We start from the raw sequence: 14,462 nt of genomic DNA, 5'->3' as shown, positions 1-14,462 counted from the left end.
TGCTATGATTTCTGACTCCTTGACCTTCACAATTGACCTTTTTTTCAACTTTGGTGATAATTTCTAAATGACATACAATAGGGAGAACATATTTGATATCTCAACACCCACAAAAAAAAAACAGCGGGGGATCACAATTCTTTGGATTTGCTTGTCAAACTAGAAATAGATATATATATATATATATATATATATATATATATATATATATATATATATATATATATATATATATATATATATATATATATATATATATATATATATATATCTGAAGACCTGAACGTACATGTATAAAATCTGACTAGACAAAATGTGTCAACCCCTCTCCTTTTCTAATGACTGTCCCCATTATCTAAAGCCACGGGCTGCTCATAACTGTCTCCAGGAAGTAGCTTAACAACCCCACCACACCAGCCCCACTTTGCCCACCCCAACCCCAATGAAAATAATTGTTTTTTCATATTTGAGAAAGAATTTATTTTAATATTTTTTCTCTGTCAAAATATTTCTAAAATAAGCCTTTTGACCTTAGTTTATCCACCAAACTGCTAAAAGTTCCTGGATTTGGGCCTGTAATCAATACTGGTTTTAGTATTTCAAAACGCTACTTTGATTGATTGATTGATTGATTGTATATTGTTTAACGTCCCTATAGAATTTATCACTCATATAGAGATGCCACTACTTGCCGGTGGAGAGCTGCTAACTTTGTCTTATACTCGGCACTCAGGATCTTTGAGCAGGGAAGGATCTTTTTCGTTCCAATGCCTACTGCGACACGGGACCTCTGTTTATACAGTCTGATCCGAAGGACCGGTCTCTATGTCCCCCAGTGGGATTCGTACCCGCGACATACAGATCATGTGGTTATCGTTTTTTTTTTAAATCATTACCTTTATTAAAGAAATTTATGATTTAAGAACGACCTATAGACTCGCTTTCCAAGGAAACACCCCTGACATAAAGAAAGTAAAGGGGATTATATGTACTAGAAAATGGAGATTTTTTAACGTTATGATACTACGAGGGTTGTTCAATAAATAATGCAACATGTCATCTGAAAGTAAGAAAAGTACGCAATACATATTCTTGATAGTTTCAATTCCTCAAAGCATTTCCTGGTACCCTGTAAGAGTGTCTAAGGTCGTTGTATCCATGAACAGAAATCGTCAGCTTACTCCTCTTTAGGGATGCCCTAAAGACACTGACGAATATCATTTCTAATGACGTATCTAACATTGTACAATCTTCCTTTAGATGTTTTCATGTCCTTTTAGAATAAAAAGATCTCACAGTGGCTGCGATCAAGCTTATATGGGTCATTGAAAAGTCCTATATACTTTCTTTTCTTCAGAATCTTATTTCTTTTTCTAAGCGTATATACAGCTGCGTTAGGCGCAAGAAAAATACCCTGGTCACCGAATTTGGGACTTTCTTTGCAGGAAATCTGTTCAAATTTTCTTTGTGCAATTTGAATATAAAGCTTACCATTGCTAGTCATTCATTTTTATGTTATGTACATGTTATAATGGACCTCTGTAAAGACACGAAAACTAATAAAACATGTTTGGAGCCATTGCTTCTCTTTTTGATATTCAAATCATTCTACATTTTTATCATTAATCTTATTTTACAGCTATTAAAAAGGGCATCCATGTTTCAAAACACATTCAGAAATTTTTCAAGTCTTCTATTTTGTTTAAACATTTGTTTTTGAATAAACCGTTGACACATTTAACGAAAGTTCACTCTTGGACATTTGTGAGAAAATGGGACACTCATCTGATTGAAATATTGTTATATTTCTTTCCTTTGTCAGAATTCTACAAATTTCTGTGATGATTAAATGTTTAGTATCTTAACAATGTCTTTCCATGTAAATATAGCATTTCTAAATTCATGTAACACATAAAGTCGATATTTTTTGGTATCCCCTCAAATTGCAATTGACCACATTGACTGCTATATTTGAACTCTCGTGTTTTTCTTCTGAATTATTGAATCCATCTGATAAGTATACAGCATTCAAGATATTTATCATATACATGTAAAATTCATTTCTTAAATATGAGGTTTGAGGCGATTTATGTAAAAAGCGCAATTTTCGAATATGCTCTTATTTTCATTTTCTGGCATAGATCATTTATAAATAGTTTTCAGCTCAGGTACGTGTAGTGACCATGCCTACTTCAAATATGAATTTCTTCGCGAAGACAATACGAAAATTCGTGGGATTTTCTATGTTTCGGGGATCTTTAATAGAACTTTCTTAATGTGAAAAAAATGAAATTAACTGCCTCAACATTTATTATGATATACTGTGTATTGCATTACTTATTGAACGACCCTCGTAATACTGATAAAGCAATGCAAACTATCTAGTATCTAAATTAATGTCTCTGAATTATTTTATACGCTAAATGATAATTATTAGTTAGGCTATTATTGTTAGGCTTGGCAAATGAGCTATCTTAAAGAATATGTGTTAGACTTGGCAAATAATCTATCAAAAATGATTAAGTGTTAGGTAAATACAACTCTCTTCTGTTTTTCTGGATAGACGCTCACCTGATATGTCTGTCTTCCACGCGCTGTAATCGCCAACATACAAGGAAGAGAGTATATCTACAAGAAAACAATACCGCAATTTATTTTTAAAAATATATTAAAGACATGGTCTTATTTTCACTTGAAACATTTATAATTGAAACATCATTACCGGCCGCCAGGAGGCGGCCGGTTATATGATATGAAAGTTTTAAGTCGCTGTGCGTTTCTGCGGAGCTAACAATTGAAATAAAAATATTCAACATAATATCGCCGGCGTTTAAATATCAAAGAAATATTTTAAAATGTTTAGGAAAATGCACAATAATCGTAAAATTCAATTTTATAAATAATGGGATAACTATTTCATCCAATCCTGATTGACAAACTCTGATATAACTGAAGTGCGGAGAATATTAGTAGGAGTGTTAGGCATAGTCTAAAACAAAGACCACGTTGTAAATCAACAATTTTACTTTCTCTTTTAAAACAGGATCTGCTGTATTAATTTGAAATGAAGTGTATAGTTAAACATTTCCTCTGGGTGTTTTTCAAAAATATGATGAAATATTGATTTCTTAAAAGCAAAGAATATTACGACATGTTGGTCCAAGAGACTAAGATAGAGCGCGTTTTACAATGTGCCAAACATTTTCCCGCCACATCTCAACACCAAAACAAAGAGATTGAAAGAGAAGAAATGTAGTGGTGGATCTTGAAGGAGTTGGGGGGGGGGGGGGGTAACATCCAATTAGAGAGAGCGAGGATCCCCACAAGTTATATATTTGTTGCGTTTTTATTAAGGTATAACTATAGCTAAATTTAAACTTTAGTTTTGTACTTTTAATGTAACTACTTAAACATGCAGCAAGTTAATTGTACCAAACTGAGTGCAGAGACGCAGAGGACTATGCATAGTTTATTTTGCCTGTACATGTAATATTGTACATGCATTATGCAATCGGCATTGTTGCATGCATTTTTTTTGCATGTCACGAGGATATTTTAACAGATAAATATACGATTTTTTTTTTAAAACAGCAAATTTCAGTTTCTGAAAGGAACTTCAACAGTTATACAAATTGGTTTGCGGCCGATTTTTGACGCTTGCGTCAATATGTTTCTTGTTTTACTTGTATCACTTCAACGGATCTCTATTTTAAAATGTTTAAAGCTGTCAATGTGATGGAAAACAGGCTATCTGATTGTGAACAGTAATTGTATTGTATTTTGAACACATTTAGACGACGTTTCCATTTGCAAGAGTTACTCAAATCCTCAGCAATATATATATCCATTTTTCTTACTCTTCCTATACGTTATTTATATATTTAAACCTTCTCAAGGTCTAATATATCATACTTTTACTGGCAGAGTATGGAGCAACAGAAGAAAGCTTATAAACATACACACATTCACACACATTTATTTTAATTGCATTTATCAGACACTGTCCTCAAATATCTTTAGGAGAAAACAGTACCTTTTGAGTCTTTGACTGCTATCGTGACTCTAAATCAACATCAAAATGGACAATAGGGCAATTATTGGGACAATAATAATAATTACTCTGGATAATGTGAAAAACAATTTTTATTTTTTAAAAATCCATTTGGAAAACAGTTGGAGGTGTATGATGGTACACATTGTCGTTTTGTTCTATTTATCGTCGGCGACAATGTGTATTACATTTACTGCCCACAGTGTCGTCTATTGATTTGAAGCCGGCTGAAACGTTGTAAAGTCATGTCCATACATGCATTGTATGTTCTGTTTGTATTTGTTTTATTTGTAGTTTAACCCCCCCCCCCCCCCCTCGAGAATTCTTCCTCATATGGAAAAGCCACCTCTTGCCGTGGGGAGCTGCTAACTTTGTCTAAATTCGGCACTCATGGCCCCACAGATGTGTTATTTTGCTTGTAGAAGGGATCAGATACCCCCCCCCCTCCCCCGTGTTCAGGATCCACCACTGAGAACACGATCTATACTCACTCCTTCACCTCTGATATTTTCGAGGTTCGTCTGTAATGTTTAATGGACCTTTCAGCTCAAATGCTGTTCGTTATCTCCACATACCGGTATTTTATCTTAATAAATAGAGGATATTCAATGTTCTGTAGTTGAATAGGGAATTTATTTCACGAGTGGGACAGGATTTTTGATATTTTCATGAGTGCGAACACGAGAGAAAATATCAAAAAATCCTGTGTCACGAGTGAAATAAATTCCATATTCAACTACAAAACATTGAATTTTCTGTTTATTACATTTTTAAAAAAAAATTCTTTGATTTTTCCTTTCTCTCTGTATTTTTGTAATACAGTCATAGACTCGTGACGTCATAGTTGAGCGGTTGAGACGTCATAGCTATGTGAGGTGAAAATACTGTAAACATGGATTTAGCAACATATGTTTGGTAATTTTGACAGTTTTATTCGTTGTCAGAATAGTTTATTTATTTCCATCTATCTTATATTAGGTCAAGGGAGATTTTCTTTACAGCAATCTTCGTTATAGGAAGGGAAATCGAGAGTTTTCTCGCACTTCTGATATTCGTCACACTGTGACAGGATATCATTTTGATATCCTTTCACAGTGTGACAGGATATCATTTTTATTCAATGGATAAATTACAGTATCTCACGGGTAAAAATGTAATAAAACTGTATCTTCTATTTATAAAGTTTTAACTTTTCTGACACAATGGCCTTTGAAAAAGATTTTAGAAAGATGTCGAATAATTTTCAATAATCCCCAACTCTTTACATTGCATGAATGTATAAACCTTCACATGATCTAACTTGAATTCCCTTTTTTCACGAATTAGTTATGTCACTTTTATGGCATGATAGGCTTCAAATTGAAACCAATAGTTAAGATGGAACTGAAAATGTGAAAATTCTTTCTCGATCCTTGTAAATATTTTTCAACTCAGCTTTTCAAGTCCAAAATAATGAGCAAATGTTCACAGGGTATTGTCGCCAACGACCAAATGAGCCAAAGTTTGTCTGAACATTCTGTCGTCAATTACGTAGGAGGAAGAGTGGCTCGACTTGGTGCACATTGTCCCTGGCGGAAATACTTGTATGTATGTGCAGTGAATGAAGAGACTTACATGTTTTATCACTGTCTACAGTGTTGATAAAACGACATGTGTATACCATTACACAACTAGCAGATATTGTTTTTGTTGTTTTTTTTTTTTTTTTTTTTTTTTTTTTTTTTACAAAAAAACATATGTCTCCCCTTCTTTACCAACATTTAGAAGTCCAGTTTTATGATTAAGGTCAAAATAATAATGCACTGCATCTTTCAAGTTTTCAAATTAAAAGGATCTAAAGAACTGGGTACAGTATGTATAACGAGGCGGCCCTGTAAATCGGCAAAAATTAAACGCACGATAGCATAGTTTGAACTGTGTCAATTTATTGCTAAGGTTCCCCTATTGGTATCAATTTTCCTCAACTCACGTGACCTTTTGTGTATGTAACGTTCAAAACCAGTCTAATATTCCGGAATTCACCTATTTTGGACGTTTTGCTCCTCTTCAAGTTTATATTTCGATGTGGCCGCATCCGAGTACATATGCGAAACTTTGCAGAAAGAACAAGTATACTTTGGTAACTAATATGCAAGAGAAAAAATAACTGTACAAAAGTGCGGCCACGTCCGTTTTTAAGAAAAACTGTAGTTGAAAAAACTTCGTTTTTAGATAGATGTGACTTTTCCTCCTAATTAAAATCTATACTTTTAAAGAAATTAAATGTTGAAGTCTGAATCTGAATGTGTTATTATCTAATCTATACTTGTACAGAAATTTATTGTTTAAATCTGTATCTGAATGTTATGAAAACCACATACACTTTTCTTCGTAAAATATATCAAGGGAAATTGCATGGAAATCAATGACGCAATACATTAAAAACATGACGTCACAATGAGCGGCATATGTTGAATAACCAATTATTCTTTAGACTTCCATTATAGGAATGACTCTAATTCTTGGCCAAATTATTCGATTATAACCTGGTTTTGGTCAGTTTACGCTTTATAAGCGTAAACTGACCCAAACCAGGTTATAATCGAATAATTTGGCCAAGAATTAGAGTCATTCCTTATAATTTAATTTTTAAATAATTAAACAACTGTGGATGTAAAATTGTGCTGCTTTTTAAGAGTTCAAATTTGCCGCGCAATAATACATCCCTAGTAACGGAAGTGATTTGAAACAAGGGGACGTAATAACTGTAGGGGACGTAATAACAGATCTAGCAGCCATGATGTTTGTTTACACGAGGTAAGAGCGAGCTACTGTTTGAAGTTAAAAGTACATTTATTAAATTTAGAATTTTCCATGTAATTCCATGGACTGGAAATGTGGGATTGCATAGATACAAATGAATCAGCTGGTTGTCAAGGGGGGGTGTCCCCATACCAAACCAGGTTATTACGTTTTATTCTAGTGTTCCTTTTTGGAAATCAACCAATGAGAGACTAGAATATAATCAAAATTAAATTATAATAAAATAATAATATGATAATAATATGATAAATTTTCAATCAATATATACAGTGAAAAACAGTCAAACGACATAAGTCTACATTTATACATGTACCTCTTATTAAAACGAGGGTCTCCTTCATATTGGACGTAATATCAATTGACTTTATGTTCAAGAAAGATTTTTTAACGTCTTATTGAAAATTATCGTGCAGCTTAATAAAGTATGATTTAGATTATATATACATCAGTACTTTCAAGACAGGTTTAAACTAGTGCTAATTGTAACGGGGACCGTTACAGATGTTCCCCAAACGCTCCCCAACTCCCCTTTGGTTCCATATTCCCTGTAAGCTTCATTGAATAACACAAACTCTATACATTTGAGATTTTAACAATGTTTACCCAGAAATGTACCATGCTCATTCAAATTTTAGCATTGGATGTGTGCGCATGTGAAGGCATGTACATAATGACCATATCATCTTGTCTACACAATCTATATATTTTAATATACTAAATATTAAAGTATCTAATCCAAAAGAATTAAAAAGTTCGCTCATTCAAGTGTATTTTGGATTTTACCCATATCACGTGCACGCACGTGCATACATGAGCATGGTGACCATACCTTCTTGTAGAAGTTCATTAAATCTATCTATGTTCTAAATCCCATCCCGTTTGGTTGAAAACCAAGGGAGTTAAAACTGTTTAAAGTTTCAGCCAATCAGATTGCAGCGCACGTACACGCACATATATGCATGTGCATGGTGACCATACCTTCTTGTAGATGTCCATTATATATATCTATGTTCCAAATCCCATCCTGTTTGGTTGAAAACCAAGGAAGTTATAACTGTTTAAAGTTTCAACCAATCAGATTGCAGCGCACGTACACGCACGTGTATGCATGTGCATGGTGACCATACCTTTTTGTAGAAGTCCATTTTATATATCTATGTTCCAAATCCCATCCTGTTTGGTTGAAAACCAAGGGAGTTATAGCTTTTTAAAGTTTCAGCCAATCAGATTGCAGCGCACGTGCATGCACGTGTTTTCATGATAACTTCTTTATATCATGTTGCAGGATATCCTAATGCATGGCTATGTTCAAAATTTCAGAGGATTTCCTCAGAAAACAAGAAAGATATTGAGACTTTAGTTTCAGCCAATCAGAGCAAAGCGCACGTGCATGCGCGTGAGATCTTGCTATTTTGACCATGTCATGTTGTCTATATTTCTAATATATCCTTACATTATGAGTTTTAAAGCATTTCATCAAAAATTAAAAAAGTTACGCCGATATCAATTAAATCAGTCATTTTACATGTTGCACGTGCGCGCTCTTGCAAGCATGTGCGCGCAAAATGACCTTTGTTTGGCAAATCTGCATAACATGTCTATTGACCCTAAAAACAGTTTACCTTAGTCGGATGTGTAGTTTACAAGATCACTCAAGGACAAAATTTTCCCAGGAATAATAATAATAATAATAATAATAATAATAAGAAACAGAGTAAAAACAATATGTTCCCCAACTTCGTTTGGGGAACATAATTAAACATGCAATTCAAAGGCGGATCCAGGGCCGTTGCGTCGAGGCCCCCCCCCCCCCCTCAATCCACCGTTTTGATATTTAAAAGTTTGCTTGTATTTTGTAAAACAAGCATGTAATTAATTTTTTTTTACTAGCATTAAACACAAACTTATCAGTAGATCTACACGTATGGTATGAGATATTCCGAAATATTATTTTAACCGCCATTGCAATGTATTCTAAAAGTCCTGCAAGGTGACAATTGGTTTTCTAAATCAAGGGAGAGGGCACATATTATAGCATGTTCGTTCCCCGGACCCTACCAGGAATTTGCTCCAAACCCCCATGGGACTTCAACGCAGCTCCAGAAACCCTGTCCTCAATACCACCCCCTCCCCCGTTATTAAATTCCTGGATCCGCAACTGTAATCAATAATGAAATAATATTATTTGGACAAATTTTATATGGCTACAGTTGTGAATGGTTTCGGCATTTTCTGTGTAATTTTAAAAAGAAACATGATGCAATCAACTATTTATTGGTGTCTGAATAAAGATTAACAATTCCCAATAGCAATTAACATTTTTCTTTACACAGACAAGTGAAGGCAATTTTAACATATATGAATCCTCTGTACATTTAAGAAATAAAAAGAAGCATAATCATGCATAATTTTTTGACAAGAGACATGCTTTTCCCCTTCCGCTGCATACAATTGATGTATTTAGCTCGATTAGGACTTTTTCAGAAATTAATTAAGTCATTTATAAGACATTAATTTGCTTTTTAAAAGTTATCTGTGTTAAAACGAATGTATCAAACAAAATATTGTTAGGATTTAAAGGAATTTCAACCAAATTATCCATTAAATAATACATTAAATATGTCATAGGATATAAATATTGATACAAATGACATTCATAAGGGCTGGGAAGGTGGAGAGGGGTGTCCAGTCCATATCACCGTACGGTAGTGAAAATGGTACACATCAGATCTGAATTTGAAAGATGTCAACTTCCGTCTGTGATGATTATTCGTTCCGAACAAATATGAAAAGTATTTTACCGTTACTACAAGAACAAATGACGAAAAAAATTGCGAAGGCCTCAGAAAGTTAATGTTTCCAAAGGAAGTGCGACAGGATTGGAATTGAAATTATTATTGTCACTGAAATCTATCAAATATCTATAAACATTTACATTTAGGAGGTATTGTAAAGCATTAAAAATGTCTATGTTTTAGCAGTTTTTGTCTCAGTAGATGTATAGTCACGTAAATGACGTAATATATGTCGGCTGTTTGTGAGGTATACTTTAAAAGAATTTTTCATTAAAACAACTTTCAAGGAAAAAAAACAACTTATTTTGTTAGAAACCCAATCTTGCTTTCTAATGGTAATCCGTGAATGATCATGACAAACCTAACTCTGTTAAAAAATGCACGCCGTAGTGACTGTGCCCACACGACACAAAAGTGCAAAAGTGTCTCAATGCGTAGCTTCATTTAAATAGAAAAATAGATGGAAGTGGGGGGGGGGGGTTACATATTATCAAGATGTACAATTATGACTACCAATGAACAAGTTTATATCAAGAATTTGATTTCAAACTAGAGAGAGTCCTTTCCTATTTTCTGTCGATCTCCTCTCGACTTTGACCGTTGGTCGATCGTTTACAGCCGACATCAATGCAAGTGACCGCGTATTGCTTAGAAAACAAAACGCACAGACTTCTATAGCTTACGTGGATAAACTATGTAAATCGTACACATAACATTTCAATATGGTATAATATTTATTTCTACAAGTCTAGAAAATCATGCCTGTTAGACAGTACTACTACATTGTACTACTAAATTCTGGGATCCCTTCCCGGAAATTCGTGTTTTTTACCTCCCGTTTGAAAATCAGGAGGGTTATTGTAATCGATACGTCCATCCGTCTGTCTGTCTGTTACGCTTTAAGGGTACCCGTCTCTTATCCGCATACCGTATCCTATTATACCACTTAATGAAATTCAATGAAACTTTCACGGAATCTTAATGACATATTGCTATTGTGCACCTTTTATTTTACTTTTTGATCCGACACATGTTTTGGGTTTCTAACGGCAAAACATAAAAGAGAGGTACCCCCAAAGCGTAACAGACGGACGGACACCCCGATGACTATATACCCTCCCACTTTTCAAGCGAGGGTAAAAAATCTAAAATCAAAGGAAATTAAAAGAGGCATATCGTATAACCCCGAAAATAGGGAGTAATTAATATATGTTCATAAAAAGGACCCAACATTTATAGCGCCGTCATTTGTTGGAACGAAAGGGGGAGTTCTGTTGATAGCTTTTTATTGCCGAAAAAGAAAATTCCAACTTCATAAACTATACGTTCAATTTTTTAAATACTCACCTCATTTCATCTGGATGAATAGAGTTTCGTAGACTAGCGTGTTTGGTACACACGTTTGTTAAAAAATTATATATTTCTGAAAATTATTAAACTATTTCAAACTATCAACGATGTATGATGAATTGAAAGATACCGTAGTTCAAAATGGTTTACTGAAAAATTTTCAGGATTAAGTAAATAGTTCTCGGTTAAGAGAATTTACAGATTTCATTTAAGGTAGATCGCGGGTTTACTCTCTGCCTGAAAACATAGGCTAAAAATTTGTCAGCTAACTCCTCTCGTTTTAAATTTTACTTTCTGAATTTTTTTTTAAATTCGTCTGCGTGGTTAGATAGTAATCGTTATTCAAATGCGCTAATGTTGATGTGAACAGATGACACTTTTTCTATGAAATATATAGTAAATTGTCCCTTGTCTGCCGGTATACGCATTTCAACACCATAATCATAACATTAAAACGAAGCATACGAATTTTATATTACTCGATACAATGAATGTGAAGTAAATTAAGAATCGATTTATTAAAAAAATTAATATGTGTTCTCGTTCAATTTCTTGCAAAAAAACTTTGAAGTTTTTCAAATTTTCACCAGGAGTATTATATTTTCATCACGACGTTATATTACGTTGGTGCGACGTCATTATTTTCGAATGCCTGCATGACTCGTAAAAAAATGAATTCATCTACAATTCACTCAAAATAAAGCATGCAATCCGTGAATTCAATTTCCCAATTAATCATTGCCATAGTTAACCAACAGCATGGCACTATTTAAATGTAATGTGGTTTCTTTTTCGCGCGATAAACGTAAGGCTAGGGGTTCAGAAAAATTATAACAAATGTACATGGAGCTCCGTGGGGATCCGGGTTAGAATAGGTCCTCAGTACCCCCATGCTTGTCGTAAAAGGCGACTAAATGGGGCGGTCCTTCGGATGAGACCGTGTAAACCGAGGTCCCTTGTCACAGCAGGTGTGGCACGAAAAAGATCCCTCCCTGCTCAAAGGCCGTTAGTGCCGAGCATAGGACTAAATTTGCAGCTCTTTACCGGCAATGGTGACGTCTCCATATCAGTGAAATATTCTGGAGAGGGACGTTAAACAGTATACAATCAATCAATCAATCAAATGTACATGGATGTAAGAGAAAACATCTTACCGGATTTGAGAACATTTTTAAACATATAATTTTTTTGCATCATTTTCGTTACTTAATAAAACCTACATGTACCCGATCGGAAATATTGCAGTTGAATTAAAGTAGCTTTATGACCTACATTGTATAGATTTATATTTTATTGAATGAATTAATTGTGTCTATACTTGAATTAACAGATTTCATTTTTCACTTCAAAATATCGTAAAGGCCATTTCTTATCAATACTTTGCCGATATATAGAATACTATAGTAAGTATACAGTATACTATAGAAAGGTATTAATACTATAAATAACATTACTACTATATATGGTCGTGTCCCCTCAATTAAAACGCCTGATACCCCTTCCTTTTTATGCTTGTCAAGTAATTTTTGGTTGAAAATATATACTATAGTAGCTGTGGCCCTAACTGAGATTGCTTCCTTATACAACTCTTGTATAATATAATTGTATAATAATCTTGTACGCCTGTAACTCTTGTATTGACCCCCCCCCCCCAAAAAAACAAACAAACAAACAAACAAACAAAAACAAAAACAATTGCAGTTGTAAGCCAAATCGCTATTGATTGTCAATAATAAAATGGTCTTAGATGACAATTTACAGGACGTATTTTATTTGGTGATGTTACTTAAATCATAAACGTCTCTCCTGTTGATAATTATCTAATTTACCACCACCTCCTCCCGCCCCGACCCAAAAGAAAAAAAATCTTCAGTATCTTCAGTAAGAGAATTCATAGTTGATAGTTCATTAAGCATAGTTGATAGTTCATTAAGCATAGTTGATAGTTCATTAAGCATATTGACGTACCATATATTGAAAATTTTATACCTGTACAATGTATTTGGCTCAGACAATATTGTTGCGCATAAATATTACCAATCTAGGCGTACATCATCACGAAAAAATAGATAACTTGTCAGGTTAGATGAGTTAGAGATGATTGTAAAACAAATTAAAATAAAGTAGATTAGAATGCAGACTAAATTAAACAAACAAAACAAATTTCATAAAAGTGAACAAAAAAAACCTGCGGTGGATCTGATTTTGTATTGTATAATATTTTTAGAAAGGTTCGCACACACAACAGATATTGGCGTTAAAAACTTCTTATAATGTAAATGACAACCTTGATCAAAACATCATTTATTATCAATTACATATAAAAAATATTTCAAATACACCAAACAAAATTTAATATGTGTTTCACTTTTTACTGTATACAGTACTGCTGAAGATATTTTTTGCTTGCTAATCTGAACGCGGTAAGCTTTTTGCGTCAAATCCCATTGTGACGTCAGCAAACCCGCGATCTACCTTAACGTAACGTTAAAATCAGTAACGTCGTGATGACGTCGTTACGTCAAAAGTTGTTATTATTGAATAAAATGTACCATTTTCCCAAATCTCTGGCGAAAAAAACGGTATGAGATAATTCCAAAAAATAAAACGATTTTGAAAGGACACATCGTGGGCATGTTTGTAAAAAAATTCAATCAGATTTAGAGACAGGGCCGCCTCGTTATACATACCATACCCAGTTCTTTATGGTCTAGTCTTGTTTTTTCTCAATCTAATCTTGAATGGGGAAATGGGGAAATTTGTCAAGGTCAAATAATTTGATGTAGTATATTTATAATGGCTTTACTTGTACATAGGACCAAGTTTCAAATCCTAATGTCGAGAAAGGTCTCAAGTTATGTCTTAGGATATATTTTCATTTGAAAATTTAACCTAAATAATTGGATCAATTTTTCTACGACTCGCCTATAAGTCGGACACTGAGCTTTGTACCAACATTAAACTTCCAAAACACCGACCTTTTGGCGAGTATATACGGTACTTCTCTATTTGCTACAAGCGTATCTAATTCTTTGTTTTATTTTTATTACTAACAGACGTATTTGCTTAGATACATGTACATGCATTGGTCATGTTAAACTTTGTTAGTAGCTTATTTTTTTTTTACAAACATTTATTTCAAATTCAGATACTGTCTTATTTCTCAGCTTCTTTAAAGAATGATCACGAGGAATACTGCCGCCTTAATCACAAGTTTATACCTCAAGTAACACTTTAAACATGCAGTTTACTCATTTTTTAAATAACAAATTTTAGAAGACGGAGGATAGCATAGCCTCAAATAACACTTTTGCGTTGCAACTTTGATTAACTTTAACGGAATATTTCAAACTTAGACTTACCATGGGTTGTAAAAACCTTTGAACTTTGATTTACTATAGAGAAACCTTTGGAATTTTGATTTACTATATAAAAAACTTTGCATTGGAACTTTGATGTAGTTA

At 33.7% G+C, this 14,462-nt stretch overlaps 1 protein-coding gene across 2 annotated transcripts in view; it reads right to left on the bottom strand.

Moving 5' to 3' along the window:
* Window positions 1–14,462, bottom strand: part of LOC134277118 (uncharacterized) — a 65,132-nt gene that overhangs the window by 35,681 nt on the left and 14,989 nt on the right. For both annotated transcript variants that reach the window (XM_062759404.1, XM_062759403.1), the window contains exon 8: window positions 2,572–2,628. In XM_062759404.1, the coding sequence (XP_062615388.1) occupies window positions 2,572–2,628 (57 nt within the window). The remainder of the gene's footprint in view (window positions 1–2,571; window positions 2,629–14,462) is intronic.

This window comes from Saccostrea cucullata, unplaced genomic scaffold (genome assembly GCF_032062105.1).
Source record: "Saccostrea cucullata isolate Sc308-1 unplaced genomic scaffold, CSIRO_AGI_Scuc_v1 ctg2458, whole genome shotgun sequence".
In the NCBI taxonomy this organism is placed as follows: domain Eukaryota; kingdom Metazoa; phylum Mollusca; class Bivalvia; order Ostreida; family Ostreidae; genus Saccostrea; species Saccostrea cuccullata.
The sequence above is the reverse complement of the archived record's forward strand: the minus strand, read 5'-3'. Positions and strand labels throughout refer to the sequence as shown.